The following is a 27,019-nucleotide window of genomic DNA, read 5'->3' on the forward strand; positions in this document are numbered from 1 at the left end:
AGCAGTCCACAGAATCCCCTCCACCACGTAAAGGTGGCCCAGCTTCATTACAGAGGGGGGAAAAAGGCAAAAAGCTTAGTCATACAAAAATGAACCATGCATACACCTGTCAGGAACTGTTTCAGAACTTTTCTGCATATATTAAACTTGCTCACATATGTATTCATTTTTAATTGCCCACCATGACAGACCACACTAAGCTTGAAACTTACCATCGTACTCACAGGTGTGTTATTTAAATTACCGACTATGCACAGAGCATTTACAAATTAACCCATGATTCTGATATCTCACATTACAAACAGGCTTAAAAAAAAAAAATGAATTTTCCCATTGATTCCTTGAGGAGACAACATTGAAAGGATAATGCATGAATATTGTGAATTAATTTTAATTAATTACATAGATATTAATCATGGGTAACACAAAATGAAACTTAGGTAGAGGTCTACACAAAATGAAAAATCTATTAACTAACACTGACCATAACATACATAAATAAGGAGAAAAATCTTTGACAAAGTCATTAAACAACATAAATGACTGAAAAGAGATCAAGTATTATGATGTGCATTTTTGACCCTAAAAAAATTATATAAAAAATTCATCCAGCATATCTACAAAAATATAGGAGACAAAACATGAAATTAGAAAAATATTTAAGCACAAATACTATTAGTGTAATAGCTCAAAGGTATATAGTTATAAACCTATTTAGGAATCCTGTATGTGAAACAGCATGTCCAAGATTACAAAAATCCCTGAAGCTAAGACATGTCGCAGAATGAGCGTCTACCGAGACGAGGTTTAGAGTTTCCTTTTGATAATTCTGCCAAGACAGCTGCATGACCATTCCCCCCCCAAAGGGATTCAGTGTTCCCCACATCATTGTAGTAATAATTTTATTGGGAATGTTGTCAAAGATAAAAAAAAACATCCCAATAAAAACTCATTCTGTAATGTGCCTCACCTTCACTATTGTTGGAAGTATGTCATTGTGATCCATGGAAACACTTGTATGTACTTCAGCTCTGTAAATTCAATTTTCAATTATCTTAAGGTTGAGGAAACCACATTTTAACATCAGTCATTTACCACTAATCTTCACATACATTTTATTGACTAAAAAATAAAAAAAAAATTCATGAGATAAGAGCATCTAAATTAAAAAGTATTGCATCTATACATAAGGAATTTGACATATATACTGTGTAGTTGAAGATTTTTTCTCAATTCTTTACAAATGCACATTTTTTCCTGTTAAGCACCTCAGGTGTGGCAAAAATCATGTTTTATTCTTACTGATTACAAATTTGTCTATCCTTATACATGACCTTACTGAAAATCAAGGCATACAAAGACCATGGAAAAATTAGTGCCAGTTTACTACATTTTTGTATTCTAGGCTTATATACTATTATGATAACATGTACACAGAAAATATTCAAATTCCTTCCGCGCACTGATTGTTCCTGTTATACGATTTCTGTGAAACAATTTTCAATTTTTTTTTTTACTTTATGAAAAAAAAAAAATTAAGGCTCCTTAGCTTAGTAGACCTACACTAATTTTGAGGAGGTAACAAAAGTAACTTAATCTTTTATATATTTTGATGTTAATTAAATCAAATATATAATTTCTTAATAAATAAAAGCAAAGAAAACAATGCAAAATTCTTGTTAAATAACAATCATAAAATTTAATTGCAACAGCAATGCAGCACATTCAACTGGGGTGATGCAGTTTAAAGTGAAACTGCAATGCTTACTGTGATTTCTTGAGTTACCTTACAACAGCTAAGCAAATTAGCCATTTAAAAATATAACAGATTTAGAGCCTTGCTCCTTCCTGTCTGCACATATCCTCACTTCTCTGTATACAGTATGGGCAGTTGATTTATGAATCAAGTAATGCACACAGATTGACAAAATTCACAAAACTCAAAGAGCAGAATGAGGCACTTTATCCTTACCATGATATTCAAACCTTCCTCATTCACTATTCATGACTGGCCAAAGACCCAACTTCTTGATGATGGAAGACCTTGTCCATACTCCATAGTGCAGTACAGAAAAAAAAAAGTAAAAAGCCTATTAAGGCTTATTTATGGAAAACTATGCATCTTGTATAAAATGTCACACACATTGTAGAACATGATATTCATGTTTTTGCTGCCATGAGTACTATTTTTACATATATGCATGCTGCAAAAAAAGCTTTAAAAGAGGAAGTCTTTTTCAATTTAAAACATTATATTAAAAATTTATGCCAAATTCAGGGCTCAATGACCGGAATGGAGTTAGCACATTTTTTCTATTATTATTATAATCAAAAAAGAAGCGCTAAGCCACACACTTTTTTTTTTCTAGCATGTCACATCAATGTTTTCTGTACAATAAAGGAAGAAAATATATCAACCATCTTGTTGCCTCAACAGAATATAGCACTCTGAGATAATCCACTTCTAGCTTACACTAGTTTCAAATAATAAATACATAATATTGTTTCAGTTCAACAGCAATATTTTGTCTTGACAAAGGAAAATATATTAACATGACTAGAGATCTATGTTGACAACCTTTATTGGAGGCCAAGATAGTTGTTAATGCCTTGAACGAGGAAAATAATCGCTGGCTGCCATGCCACTAACAATCTGATCCAGTCTAGTAACTGCCCATAAAATACATGAGGCTTTTCCCATGGGTTGCAAAACATTTTCTTGAGATCCACCTATAAGAAAAATCATGATTAAAAAAGTTATTAAATTGCACTACAAATAAGTCCACAGAGGAAATAAGAGATGGTAAAAGAACATGGGTTGTAAACAAAGACCATCAGACTGATGAAGTCCTCAGTGTGATAACAAAATATACAATACCAGTATTCATTCCTTCAGCCTTCTTTAAAGTTATCTATTGTTTTTTCTCCATGTGGGTTTGTTTGTAGGTAATAATTGTAATCAGAGTTTATCAGTACTTAATATTACATAGGAAGAAAGTTTAAATAGGTAAACTTGCTTCATATAATTACAGTACTGTACAGTAGGCATCATAAATATGCACGCACATACAGATTACGCAGAAAATGAGACTGCTTACCACAGCCTATTGTTTTAAATATTTAATGTTGAAATATGTACATGTTCCTCACCTAAACTAGTATTTCACAGGCTTACCCTTCCTCTTGATGCACTCCTCAGGTCTCCTGATCACTGATAAGGCCACCTTATGGAGGACAGAAGTCAATACCCTCTCCATATTTAATGGCACTCAATATTTTGGAGTTACAGGGCACATCCATGCCATGAAGCTTATACTTAACCCTTTCAGGGTCGACAGGCCCTCTCAGAAACTTGTTCTCAGGGTTGCCCAAATTTCAAAAATAAAAATTATTTTTTCGTATGAAAAGATAATCTTTTCCCGATCATAATGACACCAAAAGTATGAAATTTGATGGAAAACTTACGGAATTATGCTCTCGTGAAGTTAGCAGTCTCGATGATGTTTACGCATCAGCGATTTTGCCCACTTTGAGCCCTATTTTTGGCCAATTCCACTGTACTAGTTGACAAAAATCATGAATATTTCGCTAGAACTCCATTTTTTCTATCGAATGAGTGCAAGAAACCACCCATTTATCGATTTTAACTATCCAATACAGTGGTCAGAATTTAGCAATTTTCAAATAGGGTCCAGAATAAACAAGAAAGACATTCCTCGCACTAAAATGACATTTCCTCTGTTCATTAGTCATGTCCCAACACCCCTCTGACATTCTTTTGCTTTCCACTTTGAACTTTTATTCTCACAAAAAATAGAAGATTTACTGTTATGCAGACTACTGCATTAGTGTAAGAAATGGTATAAATAATATCGGCGCACTTGTGAAAGAATATTAGACTCACCAGTTGATGTGTATTGGACGCTTAGCATGATTTGTTTACTTTTGAACTTTGGTAAAAATCGAACATTTCTGCTACTTTGAGCTCAATTTCAAGGTACTTTTCATTGTAAAATCAGTCAAAATCATCTCAATTTCTGCAATATGTCTTCCATTCTATAGAATGAGACCAGGAAAACCAGAATATAACAATAAATACCATACGAAAATACAGTGCAAAGTCGCTGTTTTAATCCAAAAACACGGTCAAAGTTTTTTTTTTCTCATTAAGCACTGTGTGCTGCAGGATTTTTTTTTTTATACTGACCACATAGACCCATTCTTTCATATGCAGGCCTACCAGCTTTCTCTCACTAGATTTGAGGGCACTAGAATTTAGCCGTACTAGTACGTCAAAAACCCTGGTGCGTAAGCCGTACTAGTACGGCCTGAAAGGGTTAATAAGCTTCAAAATGTTCCCTATTGGATTTAAGTCTACTGAGGTCCCAGGCCAGTCATTAAGCATGAATCACAATTTATCTAATTTTTTGTCTTTGGCAGTATGGCAAAGACAAAAGTCTGCTGAAGGTGCACTTACAGACGTGCACATTTATATGCTTACTGTATTACTAAACAAAAATTTTACTGAGTGTTTAGAAATTTGTCAAGCAAATTTAAAATAAATACTGGCTAAATTCTTTATAGTGTAAACCCTTGACTTAATGTATTGTGGAAATACAAGACAAAATCTGGGGGTTACATTATTTCTGTTGTTAGAATAATGGCAAAACAATTTCAGCTTTATCCCCCATAATTGTCAATACCAGCCATCCACTAAGCTCTAATCCATTAAACTAATGATTTACTATAGTAAAACTATTGCAGGCAACACAAATAAGTTTAGAGTGAATAGTGCTACCTCTGCGACAATGTAAATATAATTATATCTTACCTTTTCTTTACAGTATGGGCAAGTCTGTTTCTTGCCAACAATGCACCAGCCTCGAATACAAAACTCATGGAAGGTATGACCGCAAGACAGGCGATAAGTGTTTTCAATGATGCCCTCCTCACCCTCTGGGACTAACTGTGGATTACCACACACAGCACACACTCCAGGTTCAAGAGTGCGAGTAGGCATGCCATGTGGAGTATAATACTGAAAATAAAGGTACATTACTACGTCTGCTCTCCTATGCTAAAGATTTCTTGCTAATTAAAGTATTTTTTTTTTATAAAAGCAGGATAGGTTTACCAAGGTGGTTTATAATTTCAAAGGAGATGGATAGTGTAGGGAAGTCCTAGAAAAGACTGGAGAAAAGGATATTTTTAGTAGTAGGATCTTGAGGATCCAGCAGGATCACAGTGGAGACCAGTAGTTTTAGGAAGTTAACACTGAGTGATAGCAAGGTAATACTTATGAAAGGATTCAGGAAAACCAGTTAGCTGGATTTGAGTTTTGGAAGTGGAAGTACAGTGCCTGCACTCACATGGATAGGTGGATAATCTAAATTGTGATGTCTATGCACTAAATGAGTGATGGTGAATGAATTTCCTTGTTACCCCGCCTTAGTGGAAATGACAAATGTGAAAAAACATAGCTACTCATTTCTTATAGCAATTATTTTATCTATTATTTTCACCTATCTTTTCTTTCTTGATTTTCTTTTTATGATTGCTAAAGAAGTCCTCAATTTTTCCAGATATTTTTCGACAGGTGGTGACTGCTTAACATTTGCGATAGACAAACTAGCACATGAATTATATTAATCGTGGAGAAGCATTAAACATATAAATGCCATACAGTGCCTTGGGAATGGTAGGTAATCCAGTCTGATCCATGGAAGGGAAACATCACTCCAATATCTTTGATTAGGAACCCTTCACCTGAATAAAGGCACCCACCTGCAAGGTGGGATTGCTCAGCAAATTCTTGAAGTCTTGCTCTGAATCATAATGTCTGGGCCGTTTCCTTAAGGAAAACAAAAATCAAGACTGGAGAAAGCAAAACTGTTAGTATTAAAAGATTACAATATCAGCGCACTAACCCCAACATGGGAAGCCATCTTGTCTGCACACACTTCAGCAATATCTCGCCCAAGAACCCCGTAATACAGTCCATAGAAAATAAATAGAAGTCCACTGTCCATCCACACATTGGGCTTGACTCCAAACAGGAAGTTAAAACCCATCATAGTTATCATTATGATCACGTAACCCACCACTCCGAGGCCACAGCAGATCTTGTAGATGAGAAGAAACCATTTATATACTTGTCTGCAATAACAAAGCAACATTATTAATAGCAAAGAAATGTAATTTACTATCAGTAATGGATAAATGATTATCAATGCATCCAAAGTAAAAAATAAAAAAAGGATGCAGCTTCATACAGAAACAGACTTAGTAATAAACATACTTAGATTCAGCACTTTAATACCTAAATTCTCTCATATTCTTTACTGATTATCTTTCAGGGTAACAAGTATGATATTGTTCATTTCTGCCATGTAAAGAAATCTAAGGTCACATTTATATTTTCAAATACTTACCAAAACTTTTTGTTCTCAACCTTTTTTATACAAGTAGACAAAGAGTAATCACAACATTTTCACACCAAACCTCTCCTGTCTCCAAATAAAACTACATTCTTTCTTAAGCCTTCATTTTTCAAAAAGTCTTGTGTATATTTATTCAATAAAATCCAGTATCCATTTATCCCTTCAAGATAGGCACCTTGACATCAGTGAAGGGCTCTTGATCCAAAGAGTCCTTGGTTGAACTTAAAATTGTCTGGCTCTCAAAGCCACTATCAGGAGTGTGTTCCAGGGTATAATGTAATGGGACAATGCAAATGACACCTTTCACTTATTGGTATTTGAGTGTATTTCACTCATTGAACAGACGACAAAGTATCATTTTGTAAATAAAGTATTTATAGGGATAAGCCTTGTGTATATGATAGTGTATGTTAAAGTACATAAATACTAGTGAGTGATAAAATGAGTATCCAAACTACTTGACTATATTTTTAACCAATCTCCCACACAGGGCTCAAATGATTCACAGGGTAAAAGGAAGGCCAGGCCAGTAGGTACTGCCATCTGTCACCCAGACTTAGAATCATTGTACAAAAAGCAGTGAATGTACATGCCACCGTGCTTAGGCTTGCAATACACAAAAAAAAGAAAAGCTTGTAGCCGAGCAATGGACATGCACATCATGGAAAAGAAGCAAAGAGTTGGATTACCAATCAGCTGTAAACTTGATGGAAGAAGCATTATATGCAAGACACTAAAACAAGGTTCATGTAGTTATCAGGAGGAAAAGAAACAAATCGCATGTATCCTGACATCACCCCTCACACTTCATGTGTATCCCTTTAACTTTTTAAATACCTCCACATTGTTTTCAATATAAAATCACTATAATCACTGGTAAATTTAATACTTAATTATTACAATCAAAGAAAGCACTAAACTGATAAGGGTTATGCAGTTAATACTTACAGAAATATCAACTACTACTAGAAGAAAGGTAGACAAGAATACAGCTAATGGAGATGAAGAGGTATGAGGAAGATTTAAAACTGCAGCACTATAGTGAACAGCAGAAGTTCATGAGTTTAGGAGGGTAGGTGTTGGTGGAAAGAGGAATGATAGGTGGAATAAGATAAAGAGGATGGTGAGAAAGTTAGCACATGCGAGGCTCTTGCAATGTAAAAATGATATACGAAAGGCAGAGTGAATGGGGAGGAAATGAGAGGTAATAAGAGCGGTGAGGCAGCGCATAAGGAAAGTGAATGAGAAAATAGGCAAGTCTTTATCAGCAAATTTTGATGAGAGATTAATAAGTTGAGAAAGCCTGCAGAGCAGACAGAAGTGGAATGTTAGATGGGAAGTTAGAAGTACAGTATTGGAAAGATGGAGAAAACATTTTGAGGAGCTGTTAAATGTTGATGATGTCCGAAAGGCAGTAATTTCATGCATTAATAACATAACAAAGGAGGAACACTGCAATAGGCCTCGTGGCCCATACTATTCAGGTCCGTCACAAATCCAACCCACTAACAGAATAAATGATACCCAAGCAATAAGCTTTGAGAATTCTATTTACTCACATGCAAATCCCACTCAAATCCAACCCCCTCTCACTTATGTATTTATCCAACCTAAATGTGAAGCTACCCAAGGTTTTAGCTTTGATAGGACCTTGGGTAGCTTCAAAAAGAGATTGGACAAATATATGAGTGGGAGGAGCATGTACATATATACATGTACATACATACATTATTTTATTATAATTCCCTACAATATATTGGGGCACCAAACATTCGCGAGGCTCTTGATCTCCTAACCCTCGCGAATATTGAGGGAGACTTGTATATATATATCTCCTCCATGGGGAAGTGGAACAGAATTCTTCCTCCGTAAGTTATGCGTGTCATAAGAGGCGACTAAAATGCCAGGAGCAAGGGGCTAGTAAACCCTTCTGTATATATTACCAAATTTAAAAGGAGAAACTTTCGTTTTTTCTTTTGGGCCACCCCACCTCAGTGGGATACGGCTCGTACGTTGAAAGAAGAAAGATATATACATATATAGGTAGTAGGCTGGTAGACAGCAACCACCCAGGGAGATACTACTGTCCTGCCAAGTGAGTGTAAAACGAAAGCCTGTAATTGTTTTACATGATGGAAGGATTGATGGTGTCTTTTTTCTGTCTCAAAAACATGCAAGATTTCAGGTACGTCTTGTTACTTATACTTAGGTCACACTGCACATACATGTACACGTTTATATATACACACTCAGATGAGTTTTCTTTGATTTTATATTAATAGTTCTTGTTCTCATTGCTTTTCCTTTCATATCCATGGGGAAGTGGAATAAGAATGGGCAAGAAGGAATAACAGCTTGTAGGAAGATGTGAGGAAAATGCACTAGGCAGTGGGTAGAATCAAAAGGGGTACAGCAGCTGGGACAGACAGGATTAAAGCTGAGATGTTAAAAGCAGGTGAGTATATGGTTCTGGAGTGGTTGTTGTATTTGTTCAATACATATACGAAAGAAGGAAAGGTACTTAAGGACCGACAGTGTGTGTGCTTACTTCCTTTGTATAAGGCACAAAAGGTAACATAAAAGTGTACGAATTATAAGGCAATAAACCTGTTAAGTCCACCCAGTAAAATGGCAAAATTACCGAAAAGAGTTTAATAGCAATTGCAAGGTACAATTATGGCAATATTTATAGCCAAAAGCACTGTGTACATGCTAGTGCTTGGTAAAGCACATGTACAGTGGTAATTACCAGTGTGTGTGATAAATGAGTATCATATAATTTAAATAAAGAAAAACTGGATATCACATTGGAGAGAGGGAGTATGGAAGAAGTGAATGTTTTCAGATATTTGAGAGTTGACTTGTCAGCAGATGGGCTTATGAAGGATGAGGTTAACCATAGAATTGATGAAGGAAAAAAGGTGAGTGGTGTGTTGACGTATCTGTGGAGACAAAAAAACGTTATCTATGGAGGCAAAGAGGGGAATGTATGAAAGTATAGTGGTATCAACACTCTTATATGGGTGTGAAGCTTGGGTTGTAAATGCTGCAGCGAGGAGGTGGCCAGAGGAGGGAAGATGTCCTAAGGGCAATGTGTGGTGTAAATATTATGCAGAGAATTCAGTGTGTGGAAATTAGAAGGTGTGGAGTTACTAAAAGTATTAGTCAGAAGGCTGAAGAGGGGTTGTTGAGGTGGTTTGGTCATTTAGAGAGAATGGATCAAAGTAGAATGACTTGGAGAGCATATAAATCTGTAGGGAAAGGAAGGAGGGGTAGGGGTCATCCTCGAAAAGGTTGGAGGGAGAGGGTAAAGGTGGTTTTGTGGGCGAGGGGCTTGGACTTTCAGCAAGCATGTGAGATAGGAGTAAATGGAGACAAATGGTTTTTTGGACTTGACAAGCTGTTGGAATGTGAGCAGAGTAATATTTAGTGAAGGGATTCAGGGAAACTGGTTATTACAGATTTAGCCAGACTTGAGTCCTAAAAATGGGAAGTACAATGCCTGCACTTTAAAGGAGAGGTCTGGGATATTGACAGTTTGGAGGGACCTCTAAACTGTCGTATCTGAGCGCCTCTGCAAAGACAGTGATTATGTTTGCATGAGGTGAAAGTGTTGAATGATGATGAAAGTATTTTCTTTTTGGGGATTTTTTCTTTCTTTTTGGGTCACCCTGCCTCAGTGGGAGACCGCCGACTTGTTGAAAAAAAAAAGTCTTTAAACCTTACCTAACATATGAATTACATGCTGTACATACACATTACAAAGATATCAGCTACAACCTTTTTATGGATTTTAACAGCAATTTTTGTCTTACAAATTTTTCATTGAAACTTGCTCTTATAGTTACTTGTGAATTTCAGTCAGATACTCTGAACTCATTATTATTATTACATTCAAAGGGAAGGGGGAAGCACTGAACCTATAGGCATCATAATGCCTGGTGGAATGCAAGGCAATCAGGTTCAATCTAGGAAAAGCTAGATCAGGTCCAATTTCTTGAAAAGACCCAACATCAAGGAACCTCCCTTGAACATTCAAACATTTCCAGTCTAGACTGAGCCAACTGTGCAGTGTTCCACTGTCCATTCATGAGAAAGGGATCAGACACCATTCACTAGCATCATGGCAGCTCCTATGAAGTACTGAACTAACAACAACCCACTTAATTACAACATGTCTACCAAACTTGATGTATGTTATCCAACACTGCATACCTAATTTTGAAAAGAATAAAAGGCACACATGGAAAATAACAATAGGGAATTGAATGATAGCTCTAGGCCTTTTGTATCATAATCAACACATCATCAGAAGCTTGCAATGTTGCAGAAACACAGTAGGAAATCCAGGCAGATTCATTCATGGAAATGATTCCCCAGAATCTGGAGAGTGGTTCCACTGAACGAATTTGCTTGGATTTACTACTCTATTTCTGCAGCACTGCAAGCTCCTGATGTGTTGATTGCAACACATCAGGAGCTTTTATTCAACTCCCCCTGTGGTTATTTTGCATTTTTTTATTGCTCATTCACGATTATTGCATAAAAGGCATACGTTAACGTGCAGAAAAATAAAAACACGTAACTCACCTGGGTGTAGTTTGTTCTAGTGGTCTCTCGAGTGCTTTCTTTACGACAATAATGGTGATGGAAGAGAAAAGCAGCCAGATGAAGATGAAACGCCACCAGTGGTTATGCAGGCATAAGATGAAGGGAATTACCCAAACACCTATCATGCTCACTAGCTGCAAAGAGTAATGATTATGAGCTGAAAATTGAAAACGAGCAAATGGAACAATTTAATGGAGGTCTAAAGTTACTTGCCCACCATGGTGCAGTGATTAGCGCAAAAGGCTGATAATTTCAGATCAGTTCGAATCATGTTATTCTAGTGAACTAATGGTCATCTACCGTATTCTACGGCAAACAAGATGCTCCGGTGTCAAAGATTCCCCCCTCCCCCCATTCTGATTGGCTAAATTTTGGTACTTCAGCCTCCAAGATGCTGGGAAAATATTCGACTTATTCTGGAAAAAAATAAAAATAGCATCTTCGACGCTATAAAATACAGTATACCATAAGAGAATTACAGTCATAATGAAGCAACTGGATTTTTTTTTTTTTTCAACAAGTCGGCCGTCTCCCACCGAGGCAGGGTGACCCAAAAAAGAAAGAAAATCCCCAAAAAGAAAATGCTTTCATCATCATTCAACACTTTCACCACACTCACACATAATCACTGTTTTTGCAGAGGTGCTCAGAATACAACAGTTTAGAAGCATATACGTATAAAGATACACAACATATCCCTCCAAACTGCCAATATCCCAAACTCCTCCTTTAAAGTGCAGACATTGTACTTCCCATTTCCAGGACTCAAGTCCGGCTATATGAAAATAACTGGAAATATTCACAGTAATTAAAAACTTTAAGAAAAGACTAGGTGAGATTTCAGTCCATCTTGGACTGTCATCAAGTTACAACCTTATACAGTAATAATCTAGATCAGACCAAAACGCTGTCTAAGGTTTCCTCTTGAAATTGTGAGTGTGTTGTGAAATATATACCTCCAATAAAACAATTCAAGGAATGCCATAGTTTTTCCTTAAATTACCTTATACATTGCACTGTATGACCCTTATGGGTTCAGCACTTACTTTTGATTGTAGCAGTAGTACTGTATATACTGACATTAAAATATTTATACAGCTGTTTAACACAACACTGTCAACCATTCCTTCCAACAATTCTTTACTCCCACAATATGCTTTTTTTTTTCTTTTTTTGCAGATGAGCCAAAACAGGACAATTCTTACACAAGAGTGACAGAACTGCAAATTATAATACAGACAAATGTTAATGAAGCTTTCTCCCACCTGATATGATTTGTAGTGATTTTTTTTCCAGGCCACGAGTCCAATTTGTGCTATAATAGTGACCACCATTAAGATGAGGACCATTTCTGCGTGCATCTCATCGTGGCCCTTATGTTTCTCATGTAGCCGTAGGTGTTCTAATCTACCGGTAAAATCATATTAGCCAAAGATACAAAATGTTGCAAGCGAAACAAAACAATACAAAATCCTACAACACTTATTCTTCTTAAGACTGTTAATAATATTTATTTCTATAAGTACAAGGTATACAGCCCTAGATGACATCAATGACATACTACTATATATATATAGAGAGAGCCCCTTCTTGTGTAGAGCATTTCAGGCAAATTAGGTAAATGTTGTCCCCAGGATGCAACCCACTCTAGTTGACTAACACCCAGGTACCTATTTTACTGATTGGTGAACATGGACAGCAGGTGTCTTTAGGAAACACATTCCAATGTTTCCACCCGTACTGGGGAACAACCCCTGTGAGGAAGGACTAAACCAGTAGAGGCCATACAGCACCTGTGGAATGGGAAGTAATCAGGTCTTATCTATGGAAGGGGAGTGTTACCTGTGATATACTTCTGACTGGTTTCCCGAGTTTTTCTACCCTTGCAGAAAATCTCTCGAATCCAATAACAATTCGATGGGTCAAGAACCCTTCACCAGGATCAAGGCCATTCCCCCACCTCCAGCAGGGACCCAATTAATAAATCTAAATCATAGCACTACACTTCAACTTTTGTAAAAAAAAAAAAAAAAAAAAATCTAATACAGCGATAACTATTATTCATGGACCCCAATGACAAGAAGTCACATTGTCTGACTTTAACTGGTAATGATAGGATAAACATAATGAATATTTTGTGCCCATAATACCTGTGTATCCTCAAGAACATTGTAAAAAAGTTTATATTACATACGAGTAGAATAAATATGAAAGTTTTTCGTAGTAGAATTTTTTATTTTTATAACTGAAGCAAAGTTCGAGACCCGAAGCAAAATTTCACACAAAAAATGGTCTGAAAACCAAAACGTCCAATAACTGGAGCATGTAAAAACCGAGGTTAAACTGTACAGTCCCTCCTCACTTAGTGACATGCTCATTTACTGATGCCTCGAACTTACGACAAGCTCTGACCGGTATTTATAACTAAATAATGTATATTAGAGCTGATTTCCTCAATTCTGTTTATTACAATATACAGTACACTGCTATATAAACATTCAAAAATATACCAGAAATGTTATAAATGGTGTAAAGGTGACATTAAAACAATATCAAAGATGGCGGACACAAATCCACAACCATTATAGCATGCTCCTCGTTTAGCAACGGGGTCTTAGGTCCCTATCTCCGTCGTTAAGTGGGGAGAGGATGTATGTATGTATATATGTATATAACACACACACACACACACAGGTGTATTTTTTTTTTTCAACATGTCAACCGTCTCTTTTTGGGTCCCCCTCCCGAGGAAGGGGGACTCGATAAGAAAATACAGTGGACCCCCGGTTAACGATATTTTTTCACTCCAGAAGTATGTTCAGGTACCAGTACTGACCGAATTTGTTCCCATAAGGAATATTGTGAAGTAGATTAGTCCATTTCAGACCCCCAAACATACAAGTACAAACGCACTTACATAAATACACTTACATAATTGGTCGCATTCGGAGGTAATCGTTATGCGGGGGTCCACTGTACTTTCATCATCATTAAACACTGTCACCTCACTCATACATAATCACTGTTTTTGCAGAGGTGACCAGATACAACAGTTTAGAAGCATATATGTACTATAAAGATATACAACATATCCCTCCAAAATGCCAATATCCCAAACCCTTCCTTTAAAGTGCAGGCATTGTACTTCCCATTTCCAGAACTCAAGTCTGGCTATATAAAAATAACCGGTTTCCCTGAATCCCTTCACTAAATATTACCCTGCTCACACTCCGACAGCTCGTCAGTCCCAAAAACCATTTGTCTCCATTCACTCCTATCTAACACACTCATGCACGCTTGCTGGGAGTCCGAGCCCCTAGCCCACAAAACCACCTTTACCCTCTCCCTCCAACCTCTTTGAGGACGACCCCTACCCCGCCTTCCTTCCCCTACAGATTTAAACGCTCTCCATGTCTTTCTACTTTGATCCATTCTCTCTAAATGACCAAACCACCTCAACAACCCCTCTTCAGCCCTCTTGACTAATACTTTTATTAACTCCACACCTTCTCCTAATTTCCACACTTCGAATTCTCTGCATAATATTTACACCACACATTGCCCTTAGACAGGACATCTCCAACTGCCTCCTAGCTGCAGCATTTACAACCCAAGTTTCATATATAATGAAGCTCTAGTAACAAGCTTAAAAAATTAGCTAGTAAAGAATAACAAGAGCCTCGTACATAACTGGTAGCTATAACCTATAGACAACTTTTACCAGTGAAATTAAAAATAATTTCTACCAATGTTCTTACCTCCATCTTTCTTCTTCAGATAAATGCAACTCCTGGTCTGTCTGAAAGAGAGAAAATAGAACTGTAAATATAACTCTGGTTTAGGTTATGATTTGAAAAATAGGTTATGCAATGTATACAGCCTCTCCTCACTCATTTACCAATGACTCAGACTTACGACAGGCTCTCTGACCAGTATGCAAACCTAAGTAATGTGTATTAGAGCTGATTTCCTCTACTCTATTTTTTTTTTTATCACACTGGCCGATTCCCACCAAGGCAGGGTGGCCCGAAAAAGAAAAACTTTCACCATCATTCACTCCATCGCTGTCTTGCCAGAAGGGTGCTTTACACTTCAGTTTTTAAACTGCAACATTAACACCCCTCCTTCAGAGTGCAGGCACTGTACTTCCCATCTCCAGGACTCAAGTCCGGCCTGCCGGTTTCCCTGAACCCCTTCATAAATGTTACTTTGCTCACACTCCAACAGCACGTCAAGTATTAAAAACCATTTGTCTCCATTCACTCCTATCAAACACGCGTGAGCGTGTCTGATAGGAGTGAATGGAGAGTGAGTGTCGTATGAGGCGACTAAAATGCCGGGAGCAATGGGCTAGTAACCCCTTCTCCTGTAGACATTTACTAAAAAAGAGAAGAAGAAAAACTACTCTGTATATGTATTACAATATACAGTACACTACTCTATAAACATTTAAAATTACAGTGGTACCTCGAGTTTCGAACAGCTCCCAACTCGAACAATTATGTAAGTGTATTTTTGTAAGTGCTTTTGTAAGTGTATTTTTGGGGGTCTGAAATGGACTAATCTAATTTGCATTATTCTTTATGGGAACATATTTGTTTGGTATCGGCACTCGAACAGCTTTCTGGAACGAATTAAGTTCGTAACTCGAGGTACCACTGTACAGTGGAACTTCGAGTTTCGACCATAATCCGTTCCAGGAGCTAGGCCTAAACTCGAAACAGTCACAAGGTGAAGCAATATTTCCCATAAGAAATTATGTAAATAAAATTAATCCATTCCAGACCTACAAAAATACATTTTTTTTTAAAGAATAACTATAGTTTTACATACACACAACACAGATAAATACGTACATATATGTACTAGTACTATTATACAATATATAAGTTAAAATTTAAATAAACATTTAAAATAACATTTACTTACCTTTATTGAAGAGACTTGCTGACATCTGGAACATAGGGAGGACTTATTGTTTGGAAGGGGAATCCCCTTCCATAAAGACGTTTGGTACCAAGTCCTTTTCTGGGGTTACTTCTGTTCTATGTCTTTTAACCCTTTCAGGGTCCGTGCCATAGATCTATGGCTTTACATTCAGGGTCCAAACCGGAGATCTACGCCATGAGCTCATCTCACTCTGATAAGCTGTGAGTGGTAAATTTGGGCCTAGATATGAGAGAATACATCTATGTGGTATGTGTGCACCACATAAAACAAATCCTGCAGCACACAGTGTATAATGAGAGAAAAAAACTGAGACCGTGATTTTCGATTAAAACAGCGACTTTGCAGTGTTTTTTCGTATGTTTTTTATAGTTGTATTTGCGATTTCTTGGTCTCACTTGATAGAATGGAAGACATATTACAGAAATAAAGATGATTTTGATTGGTTTTAGCACTGGAAATGGCTTGAAACTGAGCTCAAAGTAGTGGAAATGTTAAATTTTTGCTGATGTTCAAGAGTAAACAAACTACCTCACACGTCTAATACACGCTTGCTGGTGGGTCTAATATACATTCACAAATGTGGTGATGATATTTATACAATTATTACAATATTGCATAACAGTAAATCTTCTATTTTTTGGTTTGAATAAAAATTCATTATGCGAATAAAAAATAAAAATGGAATTCATTTGTAAAGCCTCAAAACGTAACTAATGAACAGAGGAAATGTTAGTTTAGTGCCAGGAATACCTACATTGTTTATTCTAGACCCTATTTTGAAACTGGAATATTTTGAACTTTGTATTAAATTGGCCAAATTACCAATTTCCGATCACTTTATTTTGTAGTTGAAACAGTTGACTCGGCGATTTCTTGTGCTCAATCGAAATAGCTAAGAATTTGGTCAACTGGAATAATGTAATTGGCCTAAAATGGGAGTCAAAGTCGGCAAATTCGCCGATTCGTAAATATCGCTGACACATCAAAATTCGCGAGAGCTTAATTTCGTAAATTTTCCATCAAATTTCGTACTTTTTGTTTTATTACCTTCAGAAAAAGATTCTCTACCATTTCATAAGAAAAAATAACCAAAAAAATTGTTTTTGAAAATTCTTGGACCCTGGTGCACACTTTGAAATTTGGCCTCTGGACCCTGAAAGGGTTAATGGCACTAGGACCAGCTTGAGAGTCACTGGACCCCTGTCACACAAAATAACTGTGAAGAGTGCTCTGTTTCTGGCATATCTTTAAGGTTTCCCTAAAATTTGACATAGTTCTGTCACTGAACTTGTTGCAGAGATGGTTTGTTTCAGCTTGCTCAGGGTGGTACTTCTTGACAAAACTTTGCACAAATCTCCTTAATCAATGAAGAAGGCACCTCCTTCACTCCCTCTTCCTCCTCCTCTAAAGCAAGTTCCTCAGCTGTGGCCTGTTGCTGTTCCAGATGAAGCTCTTGCAGCTCTGTAGTGGTTAGCTCTTCCCTGTGGTCCCCCACCAACTCTTCCACATCCTCGCCACTCACCTCCAACTGCATGGACTTGCCCAATGCCACAATAGTCCACAGCAGGCAGAGGGTCGGCAGGGTCAGGGTCAGCCTCAAACCCTTCAAAATCCCTCTGGACGACACATTGTAGCCACAATTGTCTCCAAGCAGAGTTCAAAGTCCTGAAAGCAACTCCCTCCCAAGCCATACACAATGGAGGATACTGAAGTGCTTCCTCCAGAAATCTCTTAGGGTCAGCTGAGTGTCTGAGGTCACTTCAAAGCACCTTTCAAACATTGCTTTGGTGTAGAGTTTTTTGAAGTTAGAAATGACCTGCTGGTCCATAGGCTGGAAGAGAGGGGTGGTGTTAGGAGGCAAGAACTTCACTGTTATAAAGCTGAAGTCCCTAGACAATAGGTCTTCCAAGTTTGGAGGCACCAGGAGGCACATGAGTTGCAAATTATTTTCCAGGAGGTATTTTTTCACACTGGGGCCAAACACTTCATGGACCCACTCTTTGAAAATTTGCTTCGTGACTGAGGCCTTATTATTTGCTTTCCACAAGACACACAATTTATTCTTGATGACATTGTTTTTCTTGAATACTCTGGGATTTTCTGAGTGATACACTAGTAAAGGCTTCACTTTAAAATCCCCACTAGCGATAGCACAGAATAAGAGTTAGCCTGTCTTTCGTAGGCTTGTGTCCTGGCAGTGTCTTTTCCTACTGAGTAATGTAGGTCCTCTTTGGCATTTTCTTCCAAAACAGGCCTGTTTCGTCACAACTGAACACTTGGGGTTTTAATTTTTCAGTCTCTACGTACCCTTTAAATTCATGCACAAATTTTTCAGCTGCCTGTTTGTCTGAACTGGCTGCCTCACCATGCCTTACAACACTGTGTATGCTCCTATGTTTCTTAAATCTGTCTAACCAGCCTCTGCTGGCCTTAAATTCACTAAAATCAGCACTGACTCCAGGCATTTTCTTTATAAGATCAGCATGCAAGTGCTTTGCCTTCTCACAAATGATCGACTTTTGAAACACTATCACCCACTATCTGTTTACTGTTGATCCACACCACCAACAACTTTTCAACCGTTTGTGATCTATTTTTGGCTAACATGTCAACACCTTTTGCAACATCAGCTTCCTTGAATTCTTTTCTCTTCACCAGGATAGAAGTCATAGTTGATTTATTTTTGCCGTACATCCTGGCAAGCTCCCCCACACGTACGCCACTCTCATATTTTTCTACTATCTCCGTCTTCACTGCTATGGTGTTCCTCACTTTCTTTACCACAGGGCCCATGGTGGCTTATTTCACAGTCACAATTAATGAAGAAGCATTGGCTGGCTGGCTGGATGGCTGCCTGGCTGGCTGGATGGCTGCCTGGCTGGCTTCCTGGCTGGCTGGCTGGATGGCAGGATGAGCACACAGCGTAATGTTCACTCAAGGATAAACAATGCTAGAATCGCTCACGACGCCTGCGTGGGGGGGGGTGCAAGCGTGGGCAGATGGACAGATCTGGTACATCAGCTGGAACTCAGGGCAACGGGCGAAACTCAGGACAAAATTTGGCCGAAAAAAGAGGTCGATACTCGAAGCGGCCGATACTCAGGGTGGCCGAAACTCGGGGTTCCACTGTATACTAAAAATGTTATAAATGGTGCAAAGGTGACAGTAAAACAATATAAAAAATGGTTGACACAAACCCACTACCATGATAGTATGCTCCTCACTTAGCGACGAATTCATTTACTGATGTGGTCTTAGGAACGAAACTCTGTCGTTAAGTGAGGAAAGGCTGTAGTTTAAAAATCAAGTGAAGCCAGTGGAAGTTATTCAGTGTCCCAAGTCAGTATTTTTTTTTTTACACAAGACTTAGAGGATGTTAATTGTGTTGCTGTAGAGCCACTAGTTGGGGATCCCTACTGTACAGTATACTGTATAGTACAGTAAATCCATGATATAATGGACAAATAGGGAGGATTGTCCGAGTGTCCATTAAATTAGAATGTTAAAAAAAAAAAAATTATGCCCTTTACTGTATAACTATAAATTACGTTCAGTATGGAAGTAAACACAACTTATAGTTATATTGCAATAAATACTGAAAATATGATAGTTAAAAGCAGTCTAATAGGGGTGTGCCAAAGTATCATTATTAGTGGGTATCAGTAAATTTTGATGGTATTGGTATAGACCTAAAATTTGCCCAAAGAATCTTTCCCATTACAGTGGACCCCCGCATAACGATTACCTCCGAATGCGACCAATTATGTAAGTGTAATTATGTAAGTGCGTTTGTACGTGTATGTTTGGGGGTCTGAAATGGACTAATCTACTTCACAATATTCCTTATGGGAACAAATTCGGTCAGTACTGGCACCTGAACATACTTCTGGAGTGAAAAAATATCGTTAACCGGGGGTCCACTGTATTTAAAAAGCCCATTTTAATGAGAGTTTACTGTACACATGTATGATGACAAAATTTGTTCAAAAACTAGAATGTAGATAATCACTCATTTTTGTTTTCAAAGAATTAGAAATTACTTAACAGAGATTGTTATTATTTTGATATTACAAATTAAAGTTTGCTGTTGAAGATCCAAATACTGAAATGTCATGAAGGTAAGACAATACTTGTCACACTACATTTATGTAACCTCTTCTGGTTATTGATAAAGCATAAATGTATATGGAGAGTAAAAGAAAAGTGAAGAGAGTGCAAAAGGAGAGCAGATGAAAGAGTGGGAGAGGCACTGTTAAGAAATTTTGCTGAAAATAAGAAAAAATTTTGGAGATAAACAAGTTAAGAAAGCCTAGGGAATGAATGGATTTGTCAGTTAAAAACAGAGTAGGGGAGTTAGTAGATGGGGAGCTGGAGGTATTGGGTAGATGGCGGGAATATTTTGAGGAACTTTTAAATGTCGATAAAGAAAGGGAGGTGGTAATTTCATGCACTGGTCAGGGAGGTATAACATCTTTTTGGAGTGAAGAAGAGCAGGATGTGAGTGTGGGGGACATGCGTGAGGCATTACGAAGAATGAAAGGGGGTAAAGCAGCTGGAACTTACGGGATTATGACAGAAATGTTAAAAGCAGGGGGGAAGATATTGTGTTAAGAGTGGTTGGTATTTTTGTTTAATAAATGTATGAAAGAGGGGAAGGTACCTAGGGATTGGCAGTGTGTGTGTATAGTTCCTTTATATAGAGGGAAGGGGGACAAGAGAGATTGTAAAAATTATAGGGGAATAAGTTTACTGAGTATACCAGGTAAAGTGTACAGTAGGGTTATTATTGAAAGAATTAGAGGTAAGACAGAGTAGGATTGCAGATGAGCAAGGAGGCTTTAGAGTGGGTAGGGGATGTGTAGATCAAGTGTTTACATTGAAGCATATATGTGAACAGTATTTAGATAAAGGTAGGGATGTTTTCATTGCATTTATGGATTTAGAAAAGGCATATGATAGAGTGGATAGGGGAGCAATGTGGCAGATGTTGCAAGTGTATGGAATAGGTAGTAAGTTACTAAATGCTATAAAGAGTATTTATGACAATAGTGAGGCTCAGGTTAGGGCATGTAGAAGAGAGGGAGACTACTTCCCGGTAAAACTAGGTCTTAGACAGTGATGTGTATGTAATGTCACCATGGTTGTTTAATACATTTATAGATGGGTTTGTAAAAGAAGTAAATGCTAGGGTGTTGGGGAGAGGGGTGGGATTGAATTATGGGGAATCAAGTACAAAATGGGAGCTGACAGTTACTTTTTGGTGATGATACTGTGCTTATGGGAGATTCTAAAGAAAAGATGCAAAGGTTACTGGACGAGTTTGGGAGGGTGTGTAAAGGTAGAAAGTTGAAAGTGAACATAGATAAGAGTAAGGTGATGAGGGTATCAAACAATTTAAAGAAAAATGGGATATCACATTGGAGAGAGAGAGTATGGAGGAAGTGAATGTTTTCAGATATTTGGGAGATGACTTGTCAGAGGATGAATTTATGAAGGATGAGGTTAACCATAGAACTGATGAAGTAAAAAAGATGAGTGGTGCATTGAGGTATCTGTGGAGACAAAAAAATGTTATCCATGGAGGCAAAGAAGGGAATGTATGAAAGTATAGTGGTACCAACACTCTTATATGGGTGTGAAGCTGGGGTTGTAAATGCTGCAGTGAGGAGGCAGTGGAGATGTCCTGTCTAAGGGCAATGTGTGGTGTAAATATTATGCAGAAAATTCGGAGTGTGGAAATTAGGAGGTGTGGAGTCACTAAAAGTATTAGTAAGAGGGCTGAAGAGGGGTTGTTGAGGTGGTTTGGTCATTCAGAGAGAATGGACCAAAGTAGAATGACTTGGACAGCGTATAAATCTGTAGGGGAAGGAAGGAGGGGTAGGGGTCGTCCTCGAAAAGGTTGTAGGGAGGGGGTAAAGGAGGTTTTGTGGGTGAGGGGCTTGGACTTCCAGCAAGTGTGTGTGAGCATGTTAGATAGGAGTGAATGAAGACGAATGGTTTTTGGGACCTGACAAGCTGTTGGAATGTAAGCAGGGTAATATTTAGTGAAGGGATTTAGAGAAACAGGTTAGCTGGACTTGAGTCCTGGAAATGGGAAAGTACAATGCCTGCACTTTAAAGGAGGGGTTTGGGATATTGACAGTTTGGAAGGACTTCTAAACTGTCATATCTGAGCACCTCTGCAAAGACAGTGATTATGTATGAGTGAGGTGAAAGTGTTGAATGATGAAAGTATTTTTTCTTTTTTGGGATTTTTTCTTTCTTTTTGGGTCACACTGCCTTGGTGGGAGATGACCAACTCGTTGAAAAAAAAAATATACATGTACAGTGGACCCCCGGTTAACAATATTTTTTTCATTCCAGAAGTATGTTCAGGTGCCAGTACTGACCGAATTTGTTCCCATAAGGAATATTGTGAAGTATATTAGTCCATTTCAGACCCCCAAACATACACGTACAAACGCTCTTACATAAATACACTTACATAATTGGTCGCATTGGGAGGTGATCATTAAGCAGGGGTCCACTGTATATATATACATGTGTATATAAAAATTACTAAATTTAAAAAGAGAAGCTTTCCCTTTTTCTTTTTGGGCCACCCTGCCTCTGTGGGATACGGCCGGTTTGTTGAAAAAAAAAAATATGTATATATGTATGTATATATGTATGTGAGTGTAAAACGAAAGCCTGTAATTGTTTTACATGATGGTAGGATTGCTGGTGTCCTTTTTTCTGTTTCATAAACATGCAAGATTTCAGGTATGTCTTGCTACTTCTACTTACACTTAGGTCACACTGCATATACATGTACAAGCATATATATACACACCCCTCTGGGTTTTCTTCTATTTTCTTTCTAGTTCTTGTTCTTGTCTATTTCCTCTTATCTCCATGGGGAAGTGGATCAGAATTCTTCCTCCGTAAGCCATGCATGTTGTAAGAGGCGACTAAAATGCCAGGAGCAAGGGGCTAGTAACCCCTTCTCCTGTTTATATTACTAAATGTAAAAGGAGAAACTTTCGTTTTTCCTTTTGGGCCACCCTGCCTCGGTGGGATACGACCGGTGTGTTGAAAGAAAGAATATATGTATGTATGTATGTATGTATGTATGTATATATATATATATATATATATATATATATATATATAATATATAATATATATAATATATATATATATATATATATATATATATATATATATATATATATATATATATATATATATATATATATATATATATATATATATATATATATATATATATATATATATATATATATATATATATATATATATATATATATATATATATATATATATATAAAACCAGCTGTTGGTTTAACCCTTAAACTGTCCAAACGTAGATCTATGTTTTTTTCAACATTTGAAAGTATGTAAAAAAAGTAGCGCTTCTTTTTCTTTTTTTACATTTGAAAACGTGTAAAAAAAAAACTTTGATCTACATTTTTTTTTTGCTATATTTGAAAATATGTTAAAAAATGTAGATCTACTTTTGGAGCACTACGCATGTGAACGTAGATCTGTTTGGACAGTTTAAGGGTTAACTACCTAAACAGCTGGATAGTTATTGTAGCTCAAATGGTAGTGCTTTCAGTTCACAACTAAAGGACTCTGGCTTAAATCCAAGATCACTGAAAATGTTGGGCATGTTTCCTTACACCTGATTCCTGTTCATCTTGCAATAAATTGAGACATGGTGCAGAATGCATCCTGGGAAAGAAGAAATAAACCACATTTTTTTCATAATAGAAAAGGTGAATATGTACTTCATTCCCAGGTCGAACTTCAGCATTATGTTTTGAGCTAAATCACTTCAAGATGTAGTTGAGCATTTAAGGTAGTTTTTATTTGTGCAAATAAAAAACCCAATGTGCCCTAATTGAAGCAAATGTAACCCAACCTAATGTGTAATAATGACACTCACATTAATATTAGGACGAAAACACTGACAGAGACTTTCCTGTTATGGATATTACTAGTGGTAATTATACTGTGTAATGGAAAAAGTCAAGGGCCCCAATAAAAATAAGTCACATTGTCTAACTTTTTTGGGTTATCCTAGGTAATTTATACTATGTATGATGATTGTACTTATGTGTACCTGTGCCTAAATAAACTTACTGACGTACTAATGTTGACAGGTTCTGACCCGGAAATAAAGCACACAGTGACTGATGGTTTAACTGCCAAAAGCCAGTTAGTTACCATAAGAGAAAAGATAAAATTTTGTTCAGATTTTTAACCCAGGAGGGTTAGCCACCCAGGATAATCCAAGAGAGGCAGTGTATCATCAAGGGACCTTGTCTTATTTCCATTGGGGTCCTTCAATCTTATCTCCCAGAATGTGACCCACACCAATCAACTAACATCCAGGTACCTCTTCACTTGCTAGGCATACAGGACAACAGGTGTAAGGAAACACACCCAATGTTTCCACCCTTGCTGGGGGATAAAACCACGGACACTCAAGTATGCGAGGTGAAAGCATTGCCTACCAGGCCCACGGCCTGGTATGTTTCCCTACACCTGTTGTGTGTTCACCTAGCACTAGATTGGTACATGATGTAAGTTGACAGCAGTGGGTTTCATCCTGGAGAAGAGGATGAGACGGCTCCCATTGAAAATAAGCCAGATTTTCGAGAAAAATTATAATGGTCTTGTGAACACACGTCATGGACACATAAGTGCATTAAGTATATGACTTTATTTGAATTATTAACACAGTTACCCAAGATAACCCAACAAGGTCAATTAATGTGGCTTACTTCCATTGGGGTTCTTCTGAGGTCCTTCCCCAGGATGCTACCCACAACACTCACGTAACTTCCAAGTAATTAAGTTTAATTAGGCACAGGTATACATAAGTACAGTTATGATACATAGCGTAAATTACCTAGAATAATCCAAAAAACTCAAAGTGACTTATTGCCACTGGAGGCTCTTGACTTGCGAGGAAATGGAGCTAAAAGACTTGCCTAAACATCCCATCTCGGTCGTTAAATATACATTTTTTAGGTCTATTTAACCTAACCTATAGTCTCAAGAACATAAGAATGGAGGAACACTGCAGCAGGCCTACTGGCCCATACAAAGCAGGTTCTCAAAATCGATCATTCACATTCACCCACTTGTCCAACCCATTCCCAAATATTCCCAAAAATTAGCTTCAATACTTCAGTCATCATTATTATTATAATCAAGAAGAAGCGCTAAGCCACCTTCAGTCATCAAACCCAGCCATTCTCTCACATATTTGCCCAATTTTTTTTTAGAGCTATCATCCGGCTGGCGGGTGATTATTATTATTATTATTATAGTCATGGGGAGCGCTAAACCCGTAGGATTATATAACAGGCTGGCGGGTGAACGACTCTAAAATTTCACACAAAACTTTCTCAATTACAAGAAACCACCTATTTGTCCCATTATTTAGAGTATTTTTCCCTCCAAACGGCTTAAATAAAGCCAAATCATCTACCATAAGGAGAGAACAGGTAACGTTCTGAGGTAGAAACATTGAACTACCCACCAATTCTCTTCAAAATAAATGGTAAAGGAAACGCTGGAAAACGCCGCATTTTGCAAAACTCCATACACAAGACACTCACCAAGTTTTCCCTGATGATTCTAAGTAGTTTTTCATCCAGGGGGTTGGGAATGTGGCCCCGAGGTATGTGCTGGTGGCCGTGGTGGTGATCCAGTCCGGCCATTTTTATTGTTGTGAGAGAGACAGCTGAGAGGTGCATGGAGGGTGAGGCGTGGAGGAGCCTCACTACCTCCATGGAGGAGCCTTACTCTACCTCCATGGAGGAGCCTTACTCTACCTCCATGGAGGAGCCTCACTCTACCTCCATGGAGGAGCCTCACTCTACCTCCATGGAGGAGCCTCACTCTACCTCCATGGAGGAGCCTTACTCTACCTCCATGGAGGAGCCACACTCTACCTCCATGGAGGAGCCTCACTCTACCTCCATGGAGGAGCCTCACTACCTCCATGGAAGAGCCTCACTACCTCCATGGAGGAACCTCACTCTACCTCCATTGAGGAACCTCACTACCTCCAAGGAGGAACCTCACTCTGCCTCCATGGAGGAGCCTCACTCTACCTCCATGGAGGAGCCTCACTCTACCTCCATGGAGGAGCCTCACTCTACCTCCATGGAGGAGCCTCACTCTACCTCCATGGAGGAGCCTTACTCTACCTCCATGGAGGAGCCACACTCTACCTCCATGGAGGAGCCTTACTCTACCTCCATGAAGGAGCCTCACTCTACCTCCATGGAGGAGCCTTACTCTACCTCCATGGAGGAGCCTTACTCTACCTTCATGGAGGAGACTTACTCTACCTCCATGGAGGAGCCTTACTCTACCTCCATGAAGGAGCCTCACTCTACCTCCATGGAGGAGCCTTACTCTACCTCCATGGAGGAGCCTTACTCTACCTCCATGGAGGAGCCTTACTCTACCTCCATGGAGGAGCCTCACTCTACCTCCATGGAGGAGCCTTACTCTACCTCCATGGAGGAGCCTTACTCTACCTCCATGGAGGAGCCTCACTACCTCCACTTAGGAGCCTTACTCTACCTCCATGGAGAACCCTCACTCTACCTCCATGGAGGAGCCTCACTCTCCCTCCATGGAGGAGCCTCACTCTACCTCCATGGAGGAGCCTTACTCTACCTCCATGGAGGAGACTTACTCTACCTCCATGGAGGAGCCTCACTCTACCTCCATGGAGGAGCCTCACTCTACCTCCATGGAGGAGCCTCACTCTACCTCCATGGAGGAGCTTTACTCTACCTCCATGGAGGAGACTTACTCTACCTCCATGGAGGAGCCTCACTCTACCTCCATGGAGGAGACTTACTCTACCTCCATGGAGGAGCCTCACTCTCCCTCCATGGAGGAGCCTCACTCTACCTCCATGGAGGAGCCTTACTCTACCTCCATGGAGGAGCCTCACTCTACCTCCATGGAGGAGCCTTACTCTA

The 27,019-nt window shown here is 38.4% G+C and overlaps 1 protein-coding gene across 2 annotated transcripts; it reads right to left on the bottom strand.

Annotated features, from left to right (window-relative positions):
* Positions 1 to 375: 375 nt before the first annotated feature.
* Positions 376 to 25,783, bottom strand: LOC128698010 (E3 ubiquitin ligase Rnf121). Of its 2 annotated transcripts, XR_008408399.2 has the most exons (8): positions 25,637 to 25,783; positions 14,810 to 14,850; positions 12,317 to 12,458; positions 11,031 to 11,185; positions 5,928 to 6,156; positions 4,832 to 5,038; positions 1,973 to 2,730; positions 376 to 1,031 (listed from the first exon to the last, which is right to left on the bottom strand). XR_008408399.2 is itself a non-coding variant. In XM_053790010.2 (7 exons), exons 1-7 carry the CDS (start codon positions 25,772 to 25,774, stop codon positions 2,581 to 2,583), a joined length of 1,062 nt encoding a protein of 353 aa, XP_053645985.1. In that variant the 5' UTR covers positions 25,775 to 25,783; the 3' UTR covers positions 376 to 2,580. The 2 variants fall into 2 exon arrangements, 1 of the variants encoding a protein (XP_053645985.1); XM_053790010.2 differs by having other exon boundaries at positions 376 to 2,730.
* Positions 25,784 to 27,019: the final 1,236 nt, after the last annotated feature.

The sequence above is a fragment of the Cherax quadricarinatus genome, chromosome 58 (assembly GCF_038502225.1).
Source record: "Cherax quadricarinatus isolate ZL_2023a chromosome 58, ASM3850222v1, whole genome shotgun sequence".
NCBI classification, from domain to species: Eukaryota; Metazoa; Arthropoda; class Malacostraca; order Decapoda; family Parastacidae; genus Cherax; species Cherax quadricarinatus.